The sequence below is a fragment of the Microtus oregoni genome, unplaced genomic scaffold, assembly GCF_018167655.1.
Source record: "Microtus oregoni isolate MIOR12 unplaced genomic scaffold, Mior012 000018F_ref0000195, whole genome shotgun sequence".
Classification (NCBI taxonomy): domain Eukaryota; kingdom Metazoa; phylum Chordata; class Mammalia; order Rodentia; family Cricetidae; genus Microtus; species Microtus oregoni.
This window is the reverse complement of record NW_024543077.1, coordinates 40,853,942-40,881,816: the sequence shown is the minus strand read 5'-3', so window position 1 is coordinate 40,881,816 and position 27,875 is coordinate 40,853,942. Positions and strand designations below refer to the sequence as shown.

Below are 27,875 nucleotides of genomic sequence, written 5' to 3'. Positions count from 1 at the left end.
ATTTATAGAGGTTTACATATCGTATACGTGTTTTAGGTAAATATTTAGAAGTATGATTTCTTATGACATTTTAAGTACCCATCTGTTATTTTACCTTCCTATTCTTCTTCAATATTTACCTTTTACACGTGCCCAGTTAGAGCCTGTTTCCCCCAATAGGTTACTTTTCCCTGCTATTTCCCTCTCTATAGTTCCATACTGCCCCAGACTCTGAATAGTTTATTTTTTTCTTTATATACCCATAAATAAACGAAATTTAAAATACATTTAGACAACACTCTATTCACATCAGAGCATTTTTAAAAACTGTGGCTAGAGGAAATTATTTTTAATTTGAAAATGCTTACTTTGACAATGAGACTGTGATTATAGAACAGTAAAGTTTAAATCGAAGAAGTGATTCTGCTGGACTTAAAAATGTTTTGTAAAAACAATAGAAAATGTCTCCATATATTCACTGATAAGTGCGGTTCTCTCTTCTCATCAAGGAACTTCCCTTTGCAGTAGAAAAAAAATACCATAACAAAATCTACAATAAAATAATTGCACGGTTGAGGAGCCCTAGCATTTTTTTTCATTTAGTCAAAGATATGTATTATTATCTAATGTTTTGGAGTTAGTAGACTCAGATGAGAAAGAACATGAAGGATTGGTCTTTGAGGGTCTCTGTTGCATTTCTCAAGATGATCTTTTCTTGTTCCTGACATTTACCTGCAAAGTTTATGATTTAATTTTCTTATTGATGAATTGTAGCCCATTTTGAATATGTATCACATTTTATTATCCACTGCCAGTTGAAGGACATTTAGTTTTTATTTTTTATTGTATTTATGGGTATATAAATAAATGTAGTACATCAGAAAAAATAACACAGCTTTATGTTCTTCTTTGTGGGCTCTCAGGGAAAAGGAAAAACTTTTCTAAATTAGTCCTTTGACCTCTGTCCTTTGCTCTTTGCCAAGAAATCTGTCTTAGAAATTTCCTCCTGAGAATGACCACATTATATGATGCTCATAACACTATATGAGTTGTCCTGGAGTTAATAATTAGAGACAAAAGGCATATATTGCGCTGCTCAGATTCACAATTGTTCATGGAATAAATTTGGGCCATAAATTCTAATGAAACCTGATTTTGGCAAAGACCTGAGGAAAATATCAAGAATAACCTAATTTACTTCTGAAGTTCTAAAAATGAGTTTAGAAAAAAATGGAAAAAATAGTCAAAGGGAAAACAAAAGCTCTAAGCTACCATATTCAAATCCTTAAATAAATTTTCTCTTTAATTTGTAAGAAAATTTGGGAATTGAATATTTCCAGTCAAATGCTATAGGAAGTATTTTGACTTCATTTTTTTCTATCAAGGTTGGTATTCAGAGTAAGTATTTTTAAAACTGTAAAGACTTAAAGTAATTAAAATAAAGATTATATTAAAAATATAAGTATACATGCCATTTGGTGCTTTTAAAGGTAACATCAGGATTGTGTCAAACAGAATAGGTGGAAAGAGAGAACCCCGGATATGATTCATACTTCATGAATAATATTATTTTAAAACTGTTTTGAATATTCAAAACTTACTCCATTTTTATTGATAATTATTTTTATTAATGCAGGCTATTGAAATTCTGTAAAAATCAATTAGACTTAAATGATATTGGAAAAAGCAGGAAATGATGTATAAAAGTTGATTTCTATCTTTGTTCACTAAATGTGTGACATTTCATTTAGACTTAACTGGAAAAAGATTATGACTAACATCTTTGGTATCTTACATTTTTACAATGATCCAAAACTCTAAATGAATTCTTCTCTATTCACAAAAATTAACTGAATTTTTGCCTCTTATATGCTTATAAAATAAGGGGATAATTATTATCACATACATAATAACATTTCCTGTGTATTAAATTCATAAAAGGATATTATTTAAACTAGTATCAAGTTTTTAAATTATAGCACATTTTATTACAGATGATAACATTATCAAATGCCACTTTGTACTTATAATTGGTAATTGAATTATTTGCTGTTATATGCTATAGGTAAAAAAACTACAATAGCAAAATGCACAAGAATCTCTATGCCATCCTAAAAACAATAGATTATCTTTGATTTCTTGTCATTTAGGGATATTCACTATGAACATCTGGAATCGGACAAATAAACCTGACTTCATCCTCTTGGGACTGACAGATTCCAAAGAGATCCAGCTAGTCCTCTCTGTGCTGTTTCTCCTGATATACATGGTCACTGTGCTAGGGAACACAGGCATGATGCTTATCATTTGTGTTGATAGCCACCTTCACACCCCAATGTATTTCTTCCTCATCCATCTGTCATTTGTTGACCTCAGTTACTCGACTGCCATCACACCTAAAACCTTAGAGAACCTGCTGACTTCAAACAAGAGCATTTCCTTTATAGGATGTTTCACCCAACTGTACATTTTCATCCTCTTGGCAGCTACTGAATGTCTTCTGCTTTGCTCAATGGCCTATGATCGCTACATAGCTATCTGCAAACCTTTACATTATCCTATCATTATGTCTTCACAATGCTGTCTTGTCTTGCTCACTGGATCCTACATGATTGGAACTGTGGATTCCTCTGTTGGTGTGCTTGCCATGAATACACTACATTTCTGCAAATCCAACGTCATCTACCATTTTTATTGTGATACATCTCCACTTTTATCTCTGTCCTGCAGTGACACAAATAGTGTTGAAATAATTATTTTCATTTTTGCAGGTTCCACCATTCTGGGTTCCCTTATCACAATATCTGTATCCTATGTGTCTATTCTTTCTACTATTTTGAAGATCAATTCCACTTCAGGAAAGCAAAAAGCCTTCTCCACCTGTGCCTCTCACCTCATTGGAGTCACTGTCTTTTACAGTTCTCTGATCTTTACTTATTTAAAACCAAGTAAGTCCTACTCCCTGGGAAAGGATCAAGTAGCTTCTGTTTTCTATACAATTGTGATCCCCTTGCTGAACCCACTCATTTATAGTCTCAGGAACAAAGAAGTGAAAGGTGCTGTTGTTAGATTAGTGAAGACAAGATAAGGATTCAGAAAGCTGAATGAGGGTAAGCGGTGAGTCACATTGTTTCCTACCATCTTGTTCTCCACATTAGCTTTTGAGGCAGGTTGTTTTATTGAAGCCAGTACTCACCTCTTGCTAGACTGGCTGCTCAGAGCCTTTTGGGATGTGACTGTCACTGCTAGCTGGCACTAGGCTTTCAGATCTGTTTATCTGCTAGGATACTTACGTTGGTCTGGGACCTAAACTCACATCCTTATGCTTTTGTTGCAGGAACTTATCAGTTGTGTAAGCCTCCAGTTTCAAATTCAAAACAGATTACACTCTAAACTTATCAGTTGTGTAATCCTCCAGTTTCACATTCAAAAAAGATGACACACTAAGACATATATTTAACAATAAATTTCTATTTTCATGAATTATGTAGTCTTTACTAGACATAGAATTAAAATTTTCTTCATGTAAAATCTCCTAATGTGTATGCAATGCCCCTAATTTCAGAAGCTATTCCATGTACTGGCTGTATTATATATAAGTACTATGAAAGGAGTTCATGTTTTATTTATCTTCTGCTCTCTGTGCTTTCTAGAATCTTTATTACATTACAACTAGCTTAATTTTGTTATTAGAAGTAGTGATTTGCAAACATTTGTAGGTTACTCATTTACTGGTTTTTTGTCATTTTTGACCCTGAGTCTGTCATATAACATTTCAGGTTTTATGGCCTTTTTCTTTTTTTCCATTCACTTAACTTTGGTTTTACCTTTTTTTCATGTATTTTTGTTTCTATAATTACAAAACTTCTAGTGCCTGTGTTTGCCACACAGGTGAACAGTATCTGTAGCATTATAGATAGCACTGAGACACATGCATCGATTCATATAGAAAATCAGAAATCACAATACATAAGCAAAAGACCAGTAAGGTAAAAAACAAAAATGTCCAGATTAAACACCATGATACAAAATACCTCTAAAAATATAGTTGAGTTTACTTTGTGTTTGTCATCTTTTGGTGGACAGGGGACAGGCTTGTAAGTGTGGTTCGATGGCAATCGAAACTCTGTTAAAGAGATTTAATTTTCCTTTGAAGATAGTGTTTTTGCCAGTTCGAGATAGCTTCTCACTTAAGAATGAAATTTGTGCCCATTTACCGTCTGAGATCTGGGACCCTACCTGACTTAGACATTTGCAGGCCATGTGCTTGCTGCCACAATCTCTGTGAATTCATATGTACATCTGTTCTGCTGTGTCTTGTGTTCTTGATGTCTTACATTTCCACTGGCTCTTAAAATCTTTATGTTTCTATTTCCATAAAATTCTCAGAATCCTGATGTGATGGGATCTGTAGAGGTAGCAGGGACTAATCATACTTATTATGCTTATATTCTCAATCCTCTAATTAATATAGGCGTAAGTTGGAGAGACATTGGTATTCTTGTGGTGGTCAAAGAATATGCTTTTCTACAGGGTCCTAGGACTATTGTGCTTCAACTCAACTTGCGGAGAAGGGTAGGGAAATTATAAATTATATTGTGGTAATAAAAGGAATCCCTCTTTGTACTGGTAATGAAAATCATTGTTTAAATACAATGTCTGAAATTTTATATATAATTAATGATAAGAGCACCAAGAATTCTTATAGAAAACTTGCTATGTTTAGTGTATTTAGATTTGAGGAACAAAAACTTAATGCCATTACTTCTATAAATTTACATCTTGCAAATTGTGGCCACTAACAGGGAATCTGATACATAGGCAGCAATGTATAGTTAAGAATCTTCAGGTCCCTGTTAATATATCCCAAGGAAAATTCATTGATTGAAACCTTTATGATGCCACTCAAGAACTATATTCTTACTTAGTATTGTTTTATCAATGATCGAATTCAAATAAAACTATGGAATTTGCCTCTCCTTTTATTAGAAATTTTGAGTGGCATGAACTTGGAATATTGAGCTCTGTGTTACAATTTGGTAAACCATTCAGACTAATTTGTGGAAACTGACAAGTGCTTTCCACACACTTAAAGAAAGGAACAGAAATTCAAGCTTTGATTATGAAAAATTTCATTTTTCCTTTAATTTAGATAATATTTATTCCTTTGTGGCTTGTATACCACAACCTTATTTGTTACTGAAAGACTTTTGCAATGGTACTCTAATAATTATCGCATTATTTTAGTATGATGTACTCTTCATACTTGTGTCGATGCTAGTGTGTGTTTAGATGTGAAATTTGAAAATCTATTTTCTCAGAACAAGACCAGCAGTCTGGATACCTATAAAGTTGTTATGACCATGTCAAGACTCATCTGCTTGATGCTAGTGCAGGAGTTCCTGAAAGAATATTAAGAAAAACTCAATGCATTGATAATTGCTGTGGTCCTGGGAATCATTTTATTAATTGCTACTACTACCTCAGCTGGAGCTGTTCTTCGAAAAGAAATGCAAACTGATGAATTTATTAAAGAGTAGCATATATTTTCTCCTGAACTTTGAACTCAACAAAATAAGATTGATAGAAAATAGTGGTTGAGAGAGCCTGATGTAATAGGGATGGATGTTGTAGAATGTCTTGAAGATATTGTAGCTTTATTTAATCCCATGAAGCTTTTTGATAAGTTCCTTGTTCTTGTGGGTTTTATAAATCTCTTTGTTAGGAAAGCTTTATTGGCTTTGAAATGCATATTGATTTATTTTCATGAAACTGTACTACAACTAGACAAAAGGCCATATTTACTGTATAACTTCATAGTCTTGGACATAAACGCCATCCCTAAGAATCCCTAAAACAAAAAAAGGGACAATGTAGTGATATGTAAAATAAAGACTTTGTGTCAGGCTTTGAGTGTAATTTGTAGTAAAGTCTTTGGGATTGGTTTGAGTGAAATATTTCAGAAAAGCCTGTGCTATGTTGGATTAATCAGTAGAGGCTGAGAAACTGTTTCCAGAATGTTTAAACTTTGAAGAAATGTTTTTCTGGGCATATGCACTTGGTATTATGAGTGTTTATAGCTGTGCTGACCTTGGTTCTAAGACACCCCTTCCTGCAAACCTAGAATTCTTACATTCGATTATGGTTGGGTTTAACCAAAAGGTAATGAGGTTTTGTCAGCTGTCTGCTCTTAAAGGCAGCAAGAGCAAAAGGTCTTTGATAGCTAGAATCTTTCCCAACCCAAATTAACCTTGTATATGTTTTAATAAAGTAACAGAAATGATCTTGTTGGGTGTCAATCTTTTCCAAGAAAACTAAATCTCTCTGCTACTTTGGAAAATGAAGGCCTCATGGTGATCTTCTGTCTCTACTGTGGCACCTAAGGGTGAAATCAAATTATAGGATTCAGTGAAGAAATCATCCTGTTTAGAATTGAGTATTCCAAGGTGTTTTTTTTTCTGTAAATTTTTCAGTTTGGGGTCTCTGAATTTGTTCCCATTTGCTATATGAGGAAGATTCTCTGATGAATTTGTAAGACATTAATATGTGGGTACAGAAGAATTTCATTAGAAGTAACTTTTATTGCTCTGTTCCTCAGAACAATAGTATTTGCTGTTCTCCTAAGTCCCTGTCCTATTAAATGTCAAGAACTTTGCCACTGGAGCCGAGCCATGGATGGATTCCCTCTCATGGAGCAGCCCTTAAATCCAATCAGACAGTGGATGGTTCTGCCTACAATTTTTGTGCCACTATGGCACTGTGTCACCATTGCAGATAGAAGGGCTTGCAGCTCAGTTGGTGTTTGCCATTGTCCTCTGGTAGCATGCATAGTACATTCAAGTACCATAAACACTAGATGGTAGGTGTGAAGTCTCTAGCTAGACACTAGCTTGACTCCATTGTTGCAATTAGATGCATGGGTGTTTTCTTCAGTAATAGAGCCTTGCTGTCAGCTTGTGGAGAGCAACCAACAGTCTTGGCAATAGCTGAGTCATTTGGGAGTTTCCATGTGGCCACTTAGGTCAAAGACTTAACTAGACATGGTTCATTTATGTTACTGGATATTTTACTTGTTGGTGAATTATATTTAACTTGGGATTTCTCCCTTCTGTCTGTTATTTGACGATTCCATTCATGTGTGTATATATGTTAAGGAGTGTCTACTCTAGAAGGTTTCTAAATACCTCTGTAAATCTTTTGTTCAGGCATCTCTCCCTGTGTTCTTTCACTCATCCCCTCTTCCCTCATCTTCTCTGTTTATTCATCCCATTCCAAATACCCATCCACGTGCACCCATAATTTGGCTACTTCTCCTCTTGAAGCTGATTACTAAGGTTCAGCTAAGTATTAACATTCAGCGATAAAATGTGTCCTTTGGCAATTCCAATTAAACCCCTCATTCCAACACATGGGTTCACATTTTACCTTTATACACCAGTTGCCCATGGGATGTGTCTGTCTCCTCCTCTATTCTTAGGTAGTTCTTTGCATAATTTTGCCTCTCTTCCAACAAAAATATTCCTGCACCCTTTTTTTTTTGTTCCCTTCCCCTTCTCTTTCCTTCTTATCTTCCGTCTCCTGGGTTTGTTCCATATCCCTGCCCTGGGTTACTCTGGGGCAGAAAAATCTTTGTTCTGAGAACGTGGCAGCTGAGAAATAGAAAAACAAACAAACAAAAAGTCCTAATTAATTACAATTTTATTTGTCGAGCTCAGTCATTTATTTCTTGATAAGTTTGGCTTTGTCTTTTCATTTCTTCGTTGTTATTTATTATCTGAGAATTTCATATAACATATTTTATCATTCTAATTTTTCTAAAACTCCCCCTAGAGCTGACCTTTTCCTATTTACCAAACTTGATGTTCTTGTTGTTTCTTAAAATAAAGCAAATGAAAATAAAATATCCAAGGAGCTGTTCACAAATTACACTTACTGAGAGAAAGAAGACAAGTTTTCTTAAGTGGAATGAGACTAAATGAATCCAACACACTACATGCCACATGAGCAAGAGCGGATTTAATTTGTGTTTTGATACAGGTCCCTATAGGTGAGGGTGGTCCCACCTGTGTTGCCAACATGACCTTGAAATTTTGATATTGAGTCCTTCATCTTCCAAATGCTGGGTTTGCAGGCTTCTGTAATCATATACAGTTGTTCACACTAAGTCTTGATAATCTTCTTGAAACTGTTTTATATAGCAATTTTTTAACCATTCTGTGAGCTTAAATTGCTTTTCCCTGAGAATAAATTTGGACTCTGCTTTATAACTTATTAAAAATGATATAAATATTTTGTTTACATGTAGAGTAACTCCCCAATCTTTATAACTGACAATCAGTAAAACATGATGTCTTCGCCCAAAACTCATCTATTAAATGTGTCATGCCATGTGAGTTTGAAGGTAGGAAGTCTTGTAATTTCTCTCTAAAGGTTAGTCCAAATATTTATTGGATATTTTTCTTTTTATTTCTCTATTGAATATTGCTTTATGGAAATAATTGAAAATATTGTTTCTTCTATTAATAAAATCTTTCTTCCTTGGTATATTTGAAGTGGTATCTGATGGTAGACATCCCCCTTTTGTGATTAATTTCTATTTCACAGAAGTTATTAGCTGTATTATTTGTATGTTTTATGTTTAGTGTTTTCTTTATTTTAGTGTGATTAAGTAAGTGACCATATTTGTTCTTCAGGCTCAGTGCAGCATCTCACTAGCTGTGTTAAGAGGGCCTCTTATACTGATGAGTCTGCTTCAGACAGAGAATAAATAACATGATCACTATTAAACTACCAGTTACAAAATGCCTCATATTTTAATTCTAGCATATTGACATTGGTCCCAATCACAGATATATCATGTAGCTTTTGTGCACATGATCATCTGGCAGTCTACAAATTCATTTCTGGTTTATATTAAATAAAACATCAAATAACTATTAAAAACGGCAGGGTCTGAGAAGTCTATGTTAATGTCAAATATTCTCTGATGTGCTGGCAAGAGGTAGTGTGAATTTCACAGTAACATCTTAGATGTGACAAATATAAATAGATAGTACTTTCTTACACACAGAAAGTAAGCTAGGATAGGGTCATTTCAGGTTCCCTATCCTCAGCTGCCCAAGGAACTAACTGGGGACCTTGGCTTGGGCATCTGGGAGCCACTCTAGGTTCAAGTCTCTTGCCAACCCTAAGGTGGCTCTCTTAAATAAGAATTGTGTTTCCGTGCTCCCCTATCCAACCTTCCTTTATTCCAATCCTCCTTTTTCCCCAAGTTCCCCCCATTCTTCCCTTCTCCCTTTTCTCTCCCCATCTCCCCTTACCCCCATCCCACCCCACCCCCAAGATCTCAATTTTCTCCCCGGCAATTTTGCCTACTTCCCATAGCCAAGAGGACAACTATATGTTTTTCCTTTGGTTCACCTTCTTACTTAGCTTCTTTGGGATCACCAATTGTAGACTTTGTGACACAGACATTAAGGGCAACATTGAATAAATGGGACCTACTAAAACTGAGAAGCTTCTGTAAAGCAAAGGACACTGTCACCAAGACAAAAAGGCAACCTACTGACTGGGAGAAGATCTTCACCAACCCCGCAACAGACAAAGGTCTGATCTCCAAAATATATAGAGAACTCAGGAAACTAGACTTTAAAATGCTAATTAACCCAATTAAAAAATGGGGCACTGAACTGAACGGAAAATTCTCAGCAGAGGAAGTTCAAATGGCCAAAAGACACTTAAGGTCATGCTCAACCTCCTTAGCGATCAGGGAAATGCAAATCAAAACAACTTTGAGATATCATCTTACACCTGTCAGAATGGCTAAAATAAAAAACTCCAATGATAGCCTTTGCTGGAGAGGCTGTGGAGGAAGGGGTACCCTCATCCATTGCTGGTGGGAATGCAATCTTGTGCAACCACTTTGGAAATCGGTGTTTCGGTTTCTCAGGAAATTCGGGATCAGCCTACCCCTGGACCCAGCAATTCCACTCCTGGGAATATACCCAAGAGATGCCGTATTATATGACAAGAGCATTTGTTCAACTATGTTCATAGCAGTAATATTTGTAATAGCCAGAGCCTGGAAACAACCTAGATGCCCTTCAATGGAAGAATGGATGAAGAAAGTGTGGAATATCTACACATTAGAGTACTACGCTGCGGTAAAAAACAATGACTTTTAAAATTTTGCATGCAAATGGATGGAAATAGAAAACACTATCCTGAGTGAGGTAACCCAGACCCAAAAAGAAGAATATGGGATGTACTCACTCATAATTGGTTTCTAGCCATAAACAAGGGTCACGGAGTCTACAATTAAATTAAGGTTTGGAACGATTCAGCAGATAAAAGTGCTTGCTGGTTTTGCAACAAACCTGGCCTTGATTCTTAGCATGTACTTGTCTACTCACAACTGTACATAACTATATTTCCAAGGGATCTAACACCCTCTTCTATTCTTCTTGGGTACTGTAAACTCATGGTACATATAAACTTATGTAAGTACTCACACATAAAATAAAATAAATTGACTTCCTTTCCTGGGCTCCCAACGAGGCATCATAACCTGCATACTTATGGGAGGCTAGGCTGGTCCTGGGCACCCCAGGTAAGAATATACCCACTGTATACTAAACCACTTTAAGCCCCACCCATCAATTCCAGACTGTATCTTCCCTTGGTTTCCATACAAGTCCCACAGTCCTAGCAGCTTTAACAGAGGTCAGAGTGGGCCTAACGACTACAGGCAACATACTTCACACTGCCTGCTAACACTCCTAAAGACAACCCAATAACTTCTTCAAAATTTATTTAGCTTTATTAAAATCATATTTTAAATCAGTTTATTCTCTTTTAAGATAGTATATAACATGATCCCATACAAATTTAGTAAGTTTTTCACCACTATGTGTTTTTTGAATTGTTAGTAATTTTTAATTTTTGTGTCTAATCGGTCATGTTTAATGAAATGAAAATAAATATTAAGCAGGCTGTAGAAGTGAGGCATGCTGATATTATATTGTATAGCTTATTGTTTTTAATAAACACAAATTATTTTTATAGAATCAATCTGATAAACTCCTATAACTGTGAACATCTCTCTCTTCTGAATTAATAAAAAATGAATGAATATGACCACTCTACATTGCAAATGTATCATTAGAGGGAAGAATTGCTTGCATTATTCACTGTGGAGCTTCTAGAGAAAATACAAACTTTGGCTCAATTACTCGATGAGCTTTCTTTCTCAAAGGCATGCCAAACTTGCTGAAAAATTGGATTGGCCCCTGAGGACAACCATGAGCTACATGATGGTCAATACCCTTCTATAAATTTCTATATGGTTATTGGGTAGAGAGGAAGGGCACAGACTGCTCTACTGAGGCTCATCAGAGATTCTAGCACTCATGTTGTTCATAGTGTGAGTGTTCTAGTTCAACAAGAATGAATAAGACGGTTTGACTGACTTCCCTTACCCTTTAAAGAAAATGGATCTACAGATATTTGGAAATATCAAGGAAAATTTGAAAGTTGTCAGAATTTTAGGCATATCATATTGCAAATTCTGTCTGTGGTTGTTTCTCAACAACTTGTCTCTCAGTAAGTATTGTGGCATTTATAAGAACTTAGAACTGTTAAAATAAAACAAGGTGTTTACTGTAACACTGTTTCAACACATTAAGATTGGGACTTTCACAAGGCTGTCAGGATTTCTGACAAAACATATACAGCTAATGATATGATATTCTAAAAGTAAGCATCATATTTTGAAACTATACTTTCAGCAGAACTTTGGATTTTGAACTGCTTGGGCAGATAATCTTTTCATGAATAGTCCTACGTCTCATTTCAGTCAAAAAACTTCTGGAAATAGGATAATAGGAAGATTTATTAGTAATGAGAGATGATTCATGTTTTAAGAATATGAAGAGCAAATAACACCTTGAAATGGTTTTCTGCCTTTGTTTATTATATAGTCAAGAGTTTAGGTTTTTTTTTTTTTTTTGATTTTTCGAGACAGGGTTTCTCTGTGGTTTTGGAGCCTGTCCTGGAACTAGCTCTTGTAGATCAGGCTGGTCTCGAACTCACAAAGATCCGCCTGCCTCTGCCTCCCAAGTGCTGGGATTAAAGAAGAGTTTAGTTCTTAAACACAAAGTGTAAAGAACAAAGGAGAATGACAAGCATGTCCTGTAGTCAGAATACATACAGATAACTAAGAGCATTTGAACCAAATCCTCAGTAGTTATTTTAGTTATTTAATATTCTGCACTTTGTTCTTTATTACAAATGGGATGAGTTTCATTGAAAACATAAAGAAATCCATTATCTTTATTGCATAATTAACAAATATTATGCTTATCTTTTTGAAATTTCTTTTAAAAAGCAACACCATAAAAAGCTATATCATATTTGAAGCAACATACATCAATTATTGATTTTAAAACATACATAAAATATTTTATTGACATTCATTCAACATAAGTATCACTTTTAATTCCTGAACAGTTTACAGTAGCTCACAATGAATACCTGGAATTATACACGTAAGCCTGATTTCATCCTCATGGGGCTGACAGATTCCAAGGAGATCCAGCTGGTCATCTCTGTGATTTTTCTCCTGATATACCTGCTCACTGTGCTGGGGAACATAGGCATGATACTGATCATTCGTCTAGATGTCCAGCTTCACACTCCGATGTATTTTTTTCTCACCCACCTGTCATTCCTTGACCTCAGTTACTCAACTGCCATCACACCTAAAACATTAGAGAACCTGCTGACTTCTTCTAAGAATATTTCCTACGTGGGCTGCTTCACTCAAATGTACTTTTTCGTCCTTTTGGCTGCTACTGAGTGTTTCCTTCTGTCTTCCATGGCCTATGATCGGTACGTAGCTATCTGTAACCCTCTGCACTATTCAGTCGTTATGTCTAGCCGATTCTGCAGTACCCTTCTTGGTGGGTCATATGTGCTTGGAGCTCTGGATGCCACTGTCAATATGTTATGTATGGCTACATTGGATTTCTGCAACTCTAATGTCATCCAGGACTTTTTTTGTGATGCATCCCCACTTATAGCCTTGTCTTGCAGCAACACAAATGATATTGAATTCATTATATTCATTTTTGCGGGTTTCACACTACTGTTGTCCCTTATCACAATATCTGCCTCTTACATGTCCATTCTTTCTACTATTTTGAAGATCAATTCCACTTCAGGGAAACAAAAAGCCTTCTCAACTTGTGCCTCTCATATCCTGGCAGTCACCATGTTTTATAGTACCATTATCTTTACTCATTTAAAGTCAAATAAATCCTCCTTGGGAAAGGATCAAGTGGCTTCTGTGTGTTTTTTTTTTTCATGATTTCAGCTTTTCTTTTTTTTTTTAATTTATTTATTTATTAAGGATTTCTGCCTCGTCCCCACAACCGCTTCCCATTTCCCTCCCCCTCCCCCGATCAAGTCCCCCCCCCTCATCTGCTCGAAGAGCAATCAGGGTTCCCTGACCTGTGGGAAGCCCAAGGACTGCCCACCTCTATCCAAGTCTCGTAAGGTAAGCATTCAAACTGCCTAGGCTCCCACAAAGCCAGTACGTGCAGTAGGATCAAAAACCCACTGCAATTGTTCTTGAATTCTCAGTATTCCTCATTGTCCGCTATGTTCAGCTAGTCCGGATTTATCCCATGCTTTTTCAGACCTAGGCCAGCTGGCCTTGGTGAGATCCCAATAGAACATCCCCATTGTCTTAGTGTGTGGGTGCACCCCTCGTGGTCCTGAGTTCCTTGCTCGTGCTCCGTCTCCTTCTGCTCCTGATTTGGACCTTGAGATTTCTGTCCGGTGCTCCCGTGTGGGTCTCTGTCTCTGTCTCCTTTCATCGCCTGATGAAGGTTAATATTCCTGAGGATGCCTATGTGTTTGTCTTTGGATTCACCTTATTTAGCTTCTCTAGGAACATGAATTATAGGCTCAATGTCCTTTATTTATGGCTAGAAACCAAATATGAGTGAGTACATCCCATGTTCCTCTTTTTGGGTCTGGCTTACCTCACTCAGGATAGTGTTTTCTATTTCCATCCATTTGTATGCAAAATTCAAGAAGTCCTTGTTTTTTACTGCTGAGTAATACTCTAATATGTATATATTCCATACTTTCTTCATCCATTCTTCCGTTGAAGGGCATCTAGGTTGTTTCCAGGTTCTGGCTATTACAAACAATGCTGCCATGAACATAGTTGAGCATATACTTTTGTTGTATGATAGGGCCTCTCTTGGGTATATTCCCAAGAGTGGTATTGCTGGATCCAGGAGTAGGTTGATCCCGAATTTCCTGAGAAACCGAAACACTGCTTTCCAGAGTGGTTGCACAAGTTTGCATTCCCACCAGCAATGGGTGAGTGTACCCCTTTCTCCACAACCTCTCCAGCAAAGGCTATCATTGGTGTTTTTTATTTTAGCCATTCTGACAGGTGTAAGGTGGTATCTTAAAGTTGTCTTGATTTGCATTTCCCTGATCGCTAAGGAAGTTGAGCATGACCTTAAGTGTCTTTTGGCCATTTGAAGTTCTTCTGTTGAGAATTCTCTGTTCAGATCAGTGCCCCATTTTATAATTGTGTTGATTAGCCTTTTACGGTCTAGTTTCTTGAGTTCTTTATATATTTTGGAGATCAAACCTTTGTCAGTTGCAGGGTTGATGAAGATCTTCTCCCAGTCAGTGGGTTGTCTTTTTGTCTTAGTGACAGTGTCCTTTGCTTTACAGAAGCTTCTCAGCCTCAGGAAGTCCCATTTATTCAATGATGCCCTTAGTGTCTGTGCTGCTGGGGTTATACATAGGAAGTGGTCTCCTGTGCCCATGTGCTGTAGAGTACTTCCCACTTTCTCTTCTATCAGGTTCAGTGTGTTCGGACTGATATTGAGGTCTTTAATCCATTTGGATTTGAGTTTTGTGCATGGTGATAGATATGGATCTATTTTCATTCTTCTACAGATTGACATCCAGTTTTGCCAGCACCATTTGTTGAAGATGCTCTCTTTTTTCCATTGTATACTTTTAGCTCCTTTATCAAAGATCAGGTGTTCATAGGTTTGTGGGTTAATGTCAGGGTCTTCTATTCGATTCCATTGGTCGACTTCTCTGTTTTTATGCCAATACCAAGCTGTTTTCAATACTGTAGCTCTGTAATAGAGTTTGAAGTCAGGGATGGTAATGCCTCCAGACAAACCTTTATTGTATAAGATTGTTTTGGCTATCCTGGGTTTTTTGTTTTTCCATATAAAGTTGATTATTGTCTTCTCCAGATCTGTGAAGAATTTTGATGGGATTTTGATGGGGATTGCATTGAATCTATAGATTGCTTTTGGTAGAATTGCCATTTTTACTATGTTGGTCCTCCCAATCCAAGAGCAAGGGAGGTCTTTCCATTTTCTGGTGTCTTCTTCAATTTCTTTCTTCAAAGACTTATAGTTCTTGTCAAGTAGATCTTTCACTTCCTTGGTCAGGGTTACCCCAAGGTATTTTATGCTATTTGTGGCTATCGTGAAAGGTGATGCTTCTCTGATTTCCCTCTCTGCTTCCTTATCCTTGGTGTATAGGAAGGCAACTGATTTTTTGGAGTTGATCTTGTATCCTGCCACGTTACTAAAGCTGTTTATCAGCTGTAGGAGTTCTTTGGTAGAATTTTTGGGGTCGCTTATGTACACTATCATATCATCTGCAAATAACGAAAGCTTAACTTCTTCCTTTCCAATACGAATCCCCTTGATCTCCTTATGTTGTCTTATTGCTATTGCTAGAATTTCAAGCACTATATTGAAGAGGTATGGCGAGAGTGGACATCCTTGTCGTGTTCCTGATTTTAGTGGGATGGCTTTGAGTTTTTCTCCGTTTAATTTAATGTTAGCTGTTGGCTTGCTGTAAATAGCTTTTATTATATTTAGGTAGGACCCTTGTATCCCTATTCTCTCCAAGACCTTTATCATAAAGGGGTGTTGAATTTTGTCGAATGCTTTTTCCGCATCTAGTGAAATGATCATATGGTTTTTTTCTTTCAGTTTATTTATATGGTGGATTACATTGATAGATTTGCGTATGTTGAACCAGCCCTGCATCTCTGGGATGAAGCCTACTTGGTCATAATGGATAATTTTTCTTATGTGTTCTTGGATTCGGTTTGCCAGTATTTTATTGAAGATTTTTGCGTCGATGTTCATGAGTGAGATCGGTCTGTAATTCTCTTTCTTGGTTGGGTCTTTTTGTGGTTTTGGTATCAGGGTAACTGTAGCTTCATAAAAGGAATTTGGCAATGACTCTTCTGATTCTATATTGTGAAATACCTTAAGGAGTATAGGTATTAATTCTTCTTGGAAGTTCTGGTAGAATTCTGCATTGAAACCATCTGGTCCTGGGCTTTTTTTCGAAGGGAGATTTTTGATAACCATTTCTAATTCTTCGCGAGAAACCGGTCTATTTAGATCATTCACCTGGTCTTGGTTTAGCTTTGGTATATGATACTTATTTAAAAAAATGTCCATTTCTTTTGTATTTTCCAGTTTTGTGGCATACAGGCTTTTGTAGTAAGATCTAATGATTCTCTGAATTTCCTCTGTGTCTGTGGTTATGTCCCCCTTTTCATTTCTGATCTTATTTATTTGCGTGTTCTCTCTCTGTCGTTTAATTAGTTTGGATAGGGGTTTGTCAATCTTGTTGATTTTCTCCAAGAACCAGCTTTTTGTTTCATTGATTCTTTGGACTGTTTTCTGTGTTTCTATTTTGTTGATTTCAGCCCTCAGTTTTATTATTTCCAGTCTTCTACTTCTCCTGGGCGCGTCTGCTTCTTTTTTTCTAGAGCTTTCAGGTGTGTTTTTAAGTCCCCAATGTATGCATTCTCCGTTTTCTTTAAGTGGGCACTTAGTGCTATGAACTTTCCTCTTAGCACTGCTTTCATTGTGTCCCATAGGTTTGAGTATGTTGTCCCTTTATTTTCATTAAATTCAAGGAAGACTTTAATTTCTTTCTTGATTTCTTCCTTGACCCAGGTGTGGTTCAGTAGTTGACTGTTCAGTTTCCATGAGTTTGTCGGTTTATTTGGGGGCAGCGTGGTTGTTGCCTTCTAACTTTAATCCGTGATGATCTGATAAGACACAGGTGGACACTGATATTTTTTTGTATCTGTGGAGGTTTCCTTTGTTTCCGAGTATGTGGTCAATTTTTGAGAAGGTTCCATGAGCTGCAGAGAAGAAGGTATATTCTTTCCTATTTGGGTGGAATGTTCTATAGATGTCTGTTAAGTCCATTTGCTTCATTACCTCCAATAATTCTCTTAATTCTCTATTAGGTTTCTGTCTGATTGACCTGTCCCTTGGAGAGAGAGGTGTGTTGAAGTCTCCTACTACTAGTGTGTGTGGTTTGATGTCTGCCTTGAGTTCTAGTAATATTTCTTTTACATAAGTAGGTGCTTTTATATTGGGGGCGTATATATTCAGGATTGAGACGTCCTCCTGATGAATTGTTCCTGTTATGAGTATAAAGTGACCGTCTCGGTCTCTTCTGATTGATTTTAGTTTGAAGTCAGTTTTGTTAGAAATTAGTATGGCCACACCTGCTTTTTTCTTAGGACCATTTGCTTGAAACACCTTTTCCCAACCCTTTACTCTGAGTAGGTGCCTGTCTTTGTGGTTGAGATGTGTTTCTTGCAAACAGCAGAATGTTGGATCCTGTTTTCGTATCCAATCTTTTAGCCTGTGCCTTTTTATAGGTGAATTGAGCCCATTAATATTAAGTGATATTAATGACCAGTGGTTGTTTACTCCGGTTATTCTTATTGCTTTTGGTAGTAGAGATTGTGTGTCTCCTTTCTTTGAGATGTGCTCGTGAAGGGTCATTAGATGCCTGGGTTATTGTAGGCAGTGTTGGCAGTGTTGGATTCCTTGGGTTGCGATTTTCCTTCTATTACTTTCTGTAGGGCTGGATTTGTGGCTACGTATTGTTTAAATTTGTTCTTATCCTGGAATGTCTTGTTTTCTCCGTTGATAGTGAACGATAGCTTGGCTGGGTATAGTAGTTTGGGTTTGCATCCATGGTCTCTTAGCTTCTGCAGAACCTCTATCCAGGACCTTCTGGCTTTCATAGTTTCCATCGAGAAGTCAGGTGTAAGTCTGATCGGTTTACCTTTATAAGTTACTTGCCCTTTTTCTTTTGCAGCTCTTAATATTCTTTCTTTAACCTGTATATTTTGTGTTTTGATTATTATATGGCGAGGAGATGTTTTTCTTTGATCCAGTCTGTTTGGTGTTCTGTATGCTTCTTGAATATTTAAATGAATATCTTTCTTTAAGTTGGGAAAGTTTTCTTCCATAATTTTGTTGAAAATATTTTCTGAGCCTTTGAGCTGTGACTCTTCTCCTTCTTCTATTCCTATTATTCTTAGGTTTGGTTTTTTTATTGTGTCCCATAGTTCCTGAATGTTTTGTGTTGAGAATTTGTTGGCTTTGCTGTTTTCTTTGATCTGTTCGTTTATTTTCTCTATGGTGTCCTCAGCATCTGAGAGTCTTTCTTCTAGCTCTTGTATTCTATTGATTATGCTTGTTTCTGTATACTCTGCTCGTTGGCCTATATTTTCCATATCCAGCTGGTCCTCAGTTCGTATTTTCTTCTTTGCCTTCATTTCAGTTTTCAATTCTTGAACTGTTTCCATTACCTGTTTGATGGTTTTTTCTTGGTTTCCCAGGGTATCATGTACGTATTTACTCATTTCTTCAAACTTTTTGTTATACTTCTCATCCATTTCTATAAGGGCATTTTTTACATGTTGTTTAAGGGACTCTATTATCTTCATAAAGTCGATTTTTTCCACTTCTTCTGTGTTAGGTTGTTCAAATACTTCTGTTGTAAGATCATTGGGTTCTGATGTTTTCATGTTGTTTTTCGGATTATTGGGTGAGTTCTTGCCTTGGCGCCTGCCCATCTCCTCCTATTGATCCTATCCAATGGATCCTTTAGAAACCGGATCAGGTTTCCCTGCTGGCCAAGGGCTCCGCTTACAAAATGCCCTCACTCTCTTTCGTGGTTCCTGCTGCAGGCCAAGAACCCTCTCACCCCTCCGAAGGATCTTCAGGACAGGACCAGGCTCCCCTTGTGCCAGTGACCTGGTCAACCAAAGGCCTACCTCTTTGATTCAATTGTAGTAGGGCGATCTGCTCTCCTTATTGCACGCCTGTCCCAGCCGCTTGGGTCTGGCCGCCTCTCCGCCGCGTCTGGCGCCGCCGCCGTGCTGCCGCTGCTGTGCCGCGTCTGGCGCCGCCGCCGCCGCCGCCGCCGCCGCTGCGCCTCTGTGCGTCTGGCGCCGCCGGCCGCTGTGCCTCTGTGCGTCTGGCCTGTTTTTTGTTTTTTGTTTTTGTTTTTTTGCTATCTAGTCTCTTGAGTTCTTTGTGTATTTTGGAGATCAGCCCTCTGTCTGATGTGGGGTTAGTGAATATGTTTTCCCGTTCTGTAGGCTGCCATTTTGTCTTATTGATCATGTCCTTTGCTGTACAGAAGCTTTTCAATTTCAGGAGTTCCCACTTATTAATTCTTTCATTGTCTGTGCTTCTGGGGTTATATTTAGGAAGTGGTTTCCTGTGCCTATGTGTTCACTTTCTCTTCTATGAGGTTCAGTGTGGTTGGTTTTATGTTGAGGTCTTTTATCCATTTGGACTTGAGTTTTGCATGGGGATTCTACAAGTCAATATCCAGTCATATTAGCACCATTTGTTGAAGATGCTTTCTTTTTTCCATTGTATAATTTTAGCTTCTTTGTCAAAAATCATATGATCATAAGTGTGTAGATTGATATACGGGCCTTCAATTCAATTCCATTGGTTCTCCTGTCTGCTTTTCTGCCAATACCAAGTAGTTTTCATTACTGTAGCTCTCTATTAAAATTTGAAGTCAGTGATGCCTCTAGCAGTTATTTAATTATACTGGATTGCTTTGGCTATCTGGGGTTTTTGTTTTTCTATATGAAGTTGAATAATGTTTTTGAGGTATTTGTAGAATTTTGCTGGGATTTTGATGTGTATTGCATTGAATCTATAGATTGCTTTTGGTGAGATTGCCGTTTTTACTATTTAATTTTACCTATCCAAGAACATGGGAGAATTTTCCATTTTCTGGAATCTTCTTCAATTTCTTTCTTCAAAGATGTAAAGTTCTTGTCATACGGGTTTTTTAACTTGTTTTCTTAAAGTTACCCCAAGATAATTTATGTCATTTGTAGCTATTAAAAAGATGATGTTTCTCTGGTTTCTCTCTCAGAACATTTATTATCTATATATAGAAGGGCTACTGATTAATGTGTTTATCAATTGTAGGAGTTCCCTGGTGTTATTTTCAGGGTCACTTATGTATAATATCATCAGCAAACAATGAAAGTTTGACTTTTTCTTTTCGAATTTGAATTCCCTTGATCTTCAATTTTTGTCTTATTGCTGTAGCTATAAGCTATAACTTCAAGTACTATACTGAATAGATATGGAGAGAGTCCTTTCTTGTTCCTGATTTCAGTAGGATTACTTTGAGTCTCTTGACGTTTAGTTTGAGGTTGGCTGTTGATTTTTCTGTATATTGCCTTTATTATGTTTAGGTATGTTTCTTGTATCCCTTCTTGTATTTCCTTAAAGTACATTGTGTAGGGCTGGATTTGTGGATAGGTATTGATTAAATCTGGATCATCATGGAATATATTGTCTTTTCCATCTATGTTGAATGAAAGCTTTGCTGGATATAATAGTCTGGATGGCATCCATGGTCTTTTAGCCTGACCTTCTGACTTTCATTGTTTCTACTGAGCAGTCAGGTGTAATTCTGATAGGTCGTTCTTTATATGTTACTTGGCTTTTTCTTTCTTTGTAGCTCTTAATATGCTTTCTTTAATCTGTATTTTTAGTATTTTAATTACGAGGTGAGGGGACTTTCATTTTTGGTTCAGTCTACTTGGTGTTCTGTAAGCTTCTTGCATTTTTATAGGTTTGACCCCTTTTAGATTATGAACACTTTCTCATTTGACTTTGTTGAATATATTTTCCATGCCTTTGAGCTGAATATTCTTCAATTCCTATTATTTTTAGGTTTGGTCTTTTTATGGTGTACCATATTTCCTGGTATTTTGTCTTAAGAATTTGTTGGATTTAGCATTTTTCTTTGACTTATGAATCTCTTTCCTCTATCATGTCTTCAAAGCCTAAGATTCTATCTATTATATTCTGTTGTTTATGTTTACATTTGTAGTTCCTGATTGTTTATTCAGATTTTCTATCTCCATATTTCCTTTGGTTTGTGTTTATTTTTTATTGACTCTAGTTCAGTTTTCAAGTCGTGAACTATTTCTTTCACTCATTTGACTGCTTTTTCTTGGTTTTCTTTAAGGAATTTGTTGATTTGTTCCAATTTTTTGTTTGTCTTTTCCTCCATTTCTTTAATTTTTATTTCCTCTTTAAAGACCTCAATCATCTTCATAAAGTTATCTTTAATGTTATTTTCTTCTGTTTCATCTGCATTGGAATGTTCACACCTTGCTGTTGTAGAACCGTTACTAATGTCCGGTGGCATGTCTTGCTCTTTATATTGTTGAGTGTATTCTTACCCTGTTGTCTACACATCTCTTCCTCCAATCAGAATAGGTAGAGTCTGTGTTTAAGGGGGTCCATTTTATCCAATTGGTATACTTGGGGGCTGTTGCTCTGTTGATTGCTTCTTCTGGTGTGGGCAGAGGAGAGCCTTTGGTCATTGCTCCTCCAGGTGCCTATGGGCCCGAAGCTCAGATGATCATTCCTCCTGGTGTTGGCAGGGTTGATGCTCCAGTGGTCAGATAATGTCTGGAGGCCACTGCTACCATCATGGCCCACTGCATTGCTGCTCCTGCTTTTCTTCCCAGTAGTCTGTCCCAGTACAACACACTATGCTCATTCTTCTCCCAGCAGCCTGACCCAGTCTGGCCCTTCATGCTGATGCCTATGCTTCTCCTCCCAGCAGCCTGGCCTGGCCCTCTCTGCTACTGCTCACGTTTCTCCTCCCAGTAGCCTGGCCTGGCCTGGCCTGGCCTGGCCCTCTCTGCTACTGCTCATGTTTCTCCTCCCAGCAACCTGGCCTGGCCTGGCCCTCTGTGCTACTGCTCATGTTTCTCCTCCCAGCAGCCTGGCCTGGACTAGCCTGTTACATTGCTGCTTATACTTCTCCTCCCAGCATCCTAGCTTGGCTCAGCTAGCTGTTTCTCACGCTTCTCCTTCCTGTGGTCTGGCCTTGTCCAGCCTGTTGCATTGCTGCTTAAGCATTTCCTCTCAGCAGGCTGGTGTGGCCACCCAAACTACTGCTCACCTTCTCCTCCCAGTGGTCTGTCAGAATATTTTTTATTCAAAGCACCAGGGGAAAATCAGTCTATGAACTAACATAGAAGAAGCAGGATCAGGAGTAAGGACAAGGCATTTGCCAAACAGATTTAGGATCTGTGCTGATGACATGTTGTTGAGGATTTCTCAGGAAACCAAGTAAGGGTTCACTCAGGGTCAATAAAGGTATTCAAAGAGGACTAAAGAATGTGAAGGACATGGACCCTGGGTAGGATGTGGGGTATTGGCATCACTGCTCCTGTTGGAAGTCACCATAGAAAGTGGAAAGCAAAGATCATGGGAAATAGTAATCTACATTATGGACAAATTTTTATAATTGGAGACCTGTAATAAGGACAGTGTCTGCTTTGGTCTCTAAGTGATCATAAAGAAGAGACTCAGAAAGACCGTAGGACTCAGAGACTAGGCTTAGATGACACTTTTATGGCATGGGCACCTCATAACTCAGGACAGGAGGAGATCAGTACCAGGGACATCTCAGCACTAAGATACAATGTGTAAGTAGTCATTTTCCACAGATCTTCTCTTCATCTTCTGCCACATTGGATCCTGAATGTCTGACATCACCTTTCTTGGAGAGAGACTGAGACTAGAAAAAACTGGTGAGAAGCAGTGAAAATCTGCCACAAATGTCTCCATTAAAAGACACCTCCAATTCAGAATTCCCTATTGTTTTTCTGCATAAAAAACATTGATAGCTCAGAGCTATGATGCTTCTGTTATTGGATAATATATTTTGGGTTCTTAATCTCATTGATAAAAAAGTTTAAAAATGTACTCAACTGAAAGTCCAAAGATAATCTGCTCAAGTTATGAGGGAATATTTCAAGCTCATGCAAGTATGCAACTCAGCAATCACAGAGGAGGACAATAGAGGGGTAAAGGGAGAAATACACTCATGCTGTTTAAGCAGGTATGGAGGTCAGACATATGATAAACAAACTGACACATGAAAAATGGGGCATTTCGGGCTGTAGAGTTGGCTCAGAGGTAAAGATCATTGCCTATTCTTCCAAAGGTTCTGAGTTCAATTCCCAGCAACCACATGGTGGCTCACAACCATCTGTAATGAGGTCTGGTGCCCTTCTCTGGCCTTCAGGCAAAATGCAGGAAGAATATTGTATACATAATAAATAAATAAATATTTTTTAAAAATGGAGCATTTCGAGAAAAAGTAAAGAAGCCTAAAGTATCAGAAAAGTTATACTTAGATTCGTCCAGTGTCCAAAATCCAAATGAAAGAGACAGAATAAAAAAAAGGGGGGGATTGTCTGATCTGGCCACCCTGGGATAGACAGACCCAACTGAAACTCAACAAAGCATGAGGAACCACACTGGGTAGGGAGAATTCTAGGAATGAAACGGATAATATATCAATTAATGAGAAAAAGTTTAGACACAGAGTCTTACTACATAGTGTTGACAGTCCTGTATATTGCTATGTAGGCAAGGGTCATTAAGATCTTCTTGTCTCTGCTTCCAGAGTCCAGGGATTGACTGTGTGCTGTACCATCATGCCTCTCTAGGATAAATTATTCTCCCTATCCCTTTGGTGTGACTTTAGAGGGTCCTATGAATAGGTGATGGACACTGCCCACCTAGAACACTGGGTCTCCACCCAGGCCACAGTATCTGTTCACTTAATCATGAGCTCTCTTTAATGGACCTCTTTAGCTACTCTAAATTATAACCCTAAAACCATTTAGGAATGAGATAAGGATCAGAGTCTCCAAATACTTTTGCTCTCTCTGTCTTTGGAAAGAACAAGGTGCCCCAAGGCCACTTTGGGCTTCTAGAAAAAGAATAAACTAGTATTTTTAAGTTATTTATTAAATGTTCTTTTCATCACATTTCCAAAAGTAAAAATGTAGAACTTAATTACATTTCCACAAGGCCCAAAGCAAATAACTTTAAGTATGTGGAATAATTCATGCCTATAAACACTTGAAATTGTATTGCTATTATTTGCTAGCCTACTTTAATATACCATCCAATTTTCTTAATTCTACTAAATAATTTATTGATGAATAAATTCTGAAATAAAAAGAATTTAGAAAAGTCTGTCCTAAGAGTAAATATCTCCCTTCAACCTATAATTTTGTTTTTTATTGTTTTTATTGCTTTGTAAATAATAACATTTAAAATATAAAATAAGGAACACTTTATGAATTTGCATGTCATCCTTGTGCAGGGGCCATGCTAATCTTCTCTGTATCGTTCCAATTTTAGTATATGTGCTGCTGAAGCGAGCAGAAACTAATTTCTTAGAAGTCATCTTCTCTAAATATTCTGTTCAGTTTCAACGCCTTCTCTATCTATCTATCTATCTATCTCTCCATAATTTTTGACTGATTCTATGGGAATTTCACATCATGCACCCAATTCTGCTCACTTCCCAATGTGTCCATACCTGCCCATCACCCTTGCAGAATTCCCCCTCAAAAGAAAACCATGCAAAATTAATTAACCAAATGAAGTAATAAGAGTGGCGGGGCTGCGTTCCCAGCACCCCGGCCGCCTGCTCGGCTAGCTTATGCCCCGAAATAACAACACACAAACTGTATTCTTTTAATCACTGCTTGGCCCATTCTCTTCTAGGCTAATTCTCACATATTAATTTAGCCCATTTCTAATCATCTGTGTGTAGCACCCCAAGGTGCGCTTACCGGGGAGATTCTAGCCTATGTCCATCCTGGGTCGGAGCTTCATAGCATGCTTCTGCCCAGGAGCCAGGAGCACGGCGCGTCTGCTCTGGAGAGCAGAGCTGTGGAGTCTCTGAGCTCACTTCCTCTTCCTCCCAGCGTTCTGTTCTGTTTATGTTTACTCCTCCCACCTATCCTCTAACCAATAAAATGGGCCAGGGCAGTGCCTTTATTAGCCAATGACCTTCCTCCATCATTTCCCCTTTTTCGGTTTAAACAAAAAAAAAGGCTTTAACATAGCAAAATTACATATAACAAAACAGTTATCAAGTAAAAGTTACAATAATCTTTATCATAACTAAGGAAAACTATAACTAACTATTCTTAACTCCATCAAAGACTCCAGAAAGATATAATATTACCTAAGTAAACAAGAACTAAGAAACTTCAAACTCTAGAAATGACAAAGACATCTCGCTGCCTGGACAGTCACCCAAAGTTCTTTTGTACCGTTGGGGCATCCATCTTCAGCCTTCAGGCCCATGGTATCCAGCAGACATTTTCATCAAGCAGGAAATTCAAAGTCAGTTCAGTCACTATCTGTTGTGTCCTGCAGAATGTCTCGCAGACTCTTTCAAAATGAATCAGGAACCAAGAAAGATCATCTCACCTTAGGCAAGTTCAGTAGTCCTCTCTCTGCGGGTTCTCTGTGTCCAGTTTATGCAATAGTCCAGGCAAGAGCAGTTTCTTGCCCAAATGGCTATCAAAACTCCATAACGAGCCTCTTCGATGCCCATCTTCCTCTTGAAGTAGATTGGTGCTGCCAGGAGCAGAGTGTCTCATTGTCATGAAAAGTCCTCAGTTATTAAAACATTAAATGTCCTATTCTGTAATCTTTGAAAGACATGAAGAATGTCTATCTAAAATATATCTCTATATATCTAGAAAATCTAACTAACATGACTACAAGCTTTACTATTATCGATGATTATCCATTAACAACCTATATTTCTTAATTATACAGTACATATTTAAATGAACTACACAATCACAATACCTTAATCAAAATCAGAAACACTTATACATATAACAAAATTGACCTTAAATCTCTATCAATAAAGCAAAATCTATGCTAATGCAAATTATTCATACCTATATCATATCCCCCTTTAAATGTAAAAGAACACTTATAAACATTTTTTGGGAATATGGGCACAGTTATTTCTCTCCAAACTGCTTCCTGCTGAATGGGGGCGTCGTTAATTAGGTCTTTCATGGTATAACCTGTGTGCTAGTTTCATCTCAGTTGGCAGTTGAGCGAAGCAATTTTTTGAAGGCGTTCACACCAACCCTTCAGGAGGGCGTGGTCCATCATACCAAATCGGAATAGAAGAAATGAACAGTGTCTCATCCTCTGTGAAAACAAAATAAGAAACTCCTTTCCAAAGTATCATGTCCTTAGATCCAAATTTCAAATTCAAGGCATTTTCAAAATATCTATGTTGGATTAGTTCAGCAGCATTTATAAATAAATATCTTTTAGCATCTGTTGCTCCTTCCTCAGCGGTTAAATAATTTAAAGAGAGCATAATAGCATACAGTATCAAGATTCTCTGTGTATTTTCCATCTTTGTGCAGCTTTGTTTTAACCTCTATTTTGTTTATTTTTACTTTTAACTCTGCTTTTTGAGACAGGTTCTCTGTATCTTTGACCTGAAGTAACTCTGTAGACCAGGCTGTCTTTGAACTCTCAGAGATCCGCCTGTCTCTGCCTCCCAGGCATTCAGGATTAAAGGTGTTTGCTACTACACCTTGAACTCACAGAGATCTGTTTGTCTCTGCCTTCTAGGCACTGGGATTAAAGGCGTGTGCTATCACACACAACAACTCTCTTTCTTTTTTTGTTTTTTACTTTAAGAACTTCAACTTTTAGTCTGCATATATTTTTAACACACTTTAAACCATTCAGAAATTTTCTTTGTCTTTGAATCTCTCTTTACTGTATATCTCTCTTTTTCTGACCACACGAGCCTTAAAATTACTGAGCAATATGGGTAGGATTAAAGGCGTGGCTTTGCCAGCTAGATCCAGTCCATTCCTTAGCTTTCCAGCCTCATGGCAGATATACAGGCTGTAGCCATGTTTACTGCAACAACTGTATGGCATTTCAAGGTCCCTGCCAGCAAGTGAGCTACAACAGACAACACTCACGTCCTCTCTTGGTAGCCGGCCCTCCTGCCTTAAACAGTCAGAGTTTGCCCTGGCAGGATGGCCCAGAAAGCCAGCATTTTTAAACGGCGCAGCTTTTTTCCTGCTACGGCTGAAAACCGAAAAGCATGCGTTCAGCTTTTCGTCAACACCATTTAAGTGTTTCGTGGCAGGACCTCTTAATGAGCTGCAGGGTTCTGTAGCTAAAGCTGAGTCAGGAAGCCTCTCTCAGATGAGGCGCCCGCTTGCCTCTAGCAAGCAGAGCAGACCCGAGAACACAGCGAGTCTAGTTGCCATCAAACAAATCGTAGCACTTTACTCCAAATGCTCTATTCAAAAGCTCTGTCTCCCGCAGGAGCCAGACAGAGATCGCAATGGCAGCACAGCCCCGGGAAACCGCACTTTAAAATGACACAGCGTTTTTTCTGCTACTGTTGCCGAATCAGGAAATCTCTCTACAGCATGCCACCAACAAACAGCAAAAATCTGTGTTAAACTCTCTTTCCCTTATTTTTAAGCCTTCTCAGGTTTTTTAAATGGGTTTAGTCCATCACGTGGGGCGCCATATGAAGTAATAAGAGTGGCGGGGCTGCGTTCCCAGCACCCCGGCCGCCTGCTCGGCTAGCTTATGCCCCGAAATAACAACACACAAACTGTATTCTTTTAA

General features: G+C 37.8%; 2 protein-coding genes and 1 non-coding gene across 3 annotated transcripts; 2 read left to right on the top strand and 1 right to left on the bottom strand.

Annotated features, from left to right (window-relative positions):
- Positions 1–2,140: 2,140 nt before the first annotated feature.
- Positions 2,141–3,067, top strand: LOC121459099 (olfactory receptor 8H1-like). Its single transcript, XM_041668620.1, has one exon. It carries the CDS (start codon positions 2,141–2,143, stop codon positions 3,065–3,067), a length of 927 nt encoding a protein of 308 aa, XP_041524554.1.
- A 9,435-nt stretch (positions 3,068–12,502) lies between these two features.
- LOC121458842 (olfactory receptor 8H1-like) lies at positions 12,503–22,279 on the top strand. Its single transcript, XM_041668166.1, has 2 exons — positions 12,503–13,324; positions 22,217–22,279. The coding sequence occupies exons 1-2, from the start codon at positions 12,503–12,505 to the stop codon at positions 22,277–22,279; spliced, it is 885 nt and encodes a 294-aa protein (XP_041524100.1).
- Positions 22,280–24,504: 2,225 nt separating this feature from the next.
- Positions 24,505–24,611, bottom strand: LOC121459165. The gene has a single exon (XR_005975920.1). It is a non-coding gene; the product is annotated as a U6 spliceosomal RNA (small nuclear RNA).
- Positions 24,612–27,875: the final 3,264 nt, after the last annotated feature.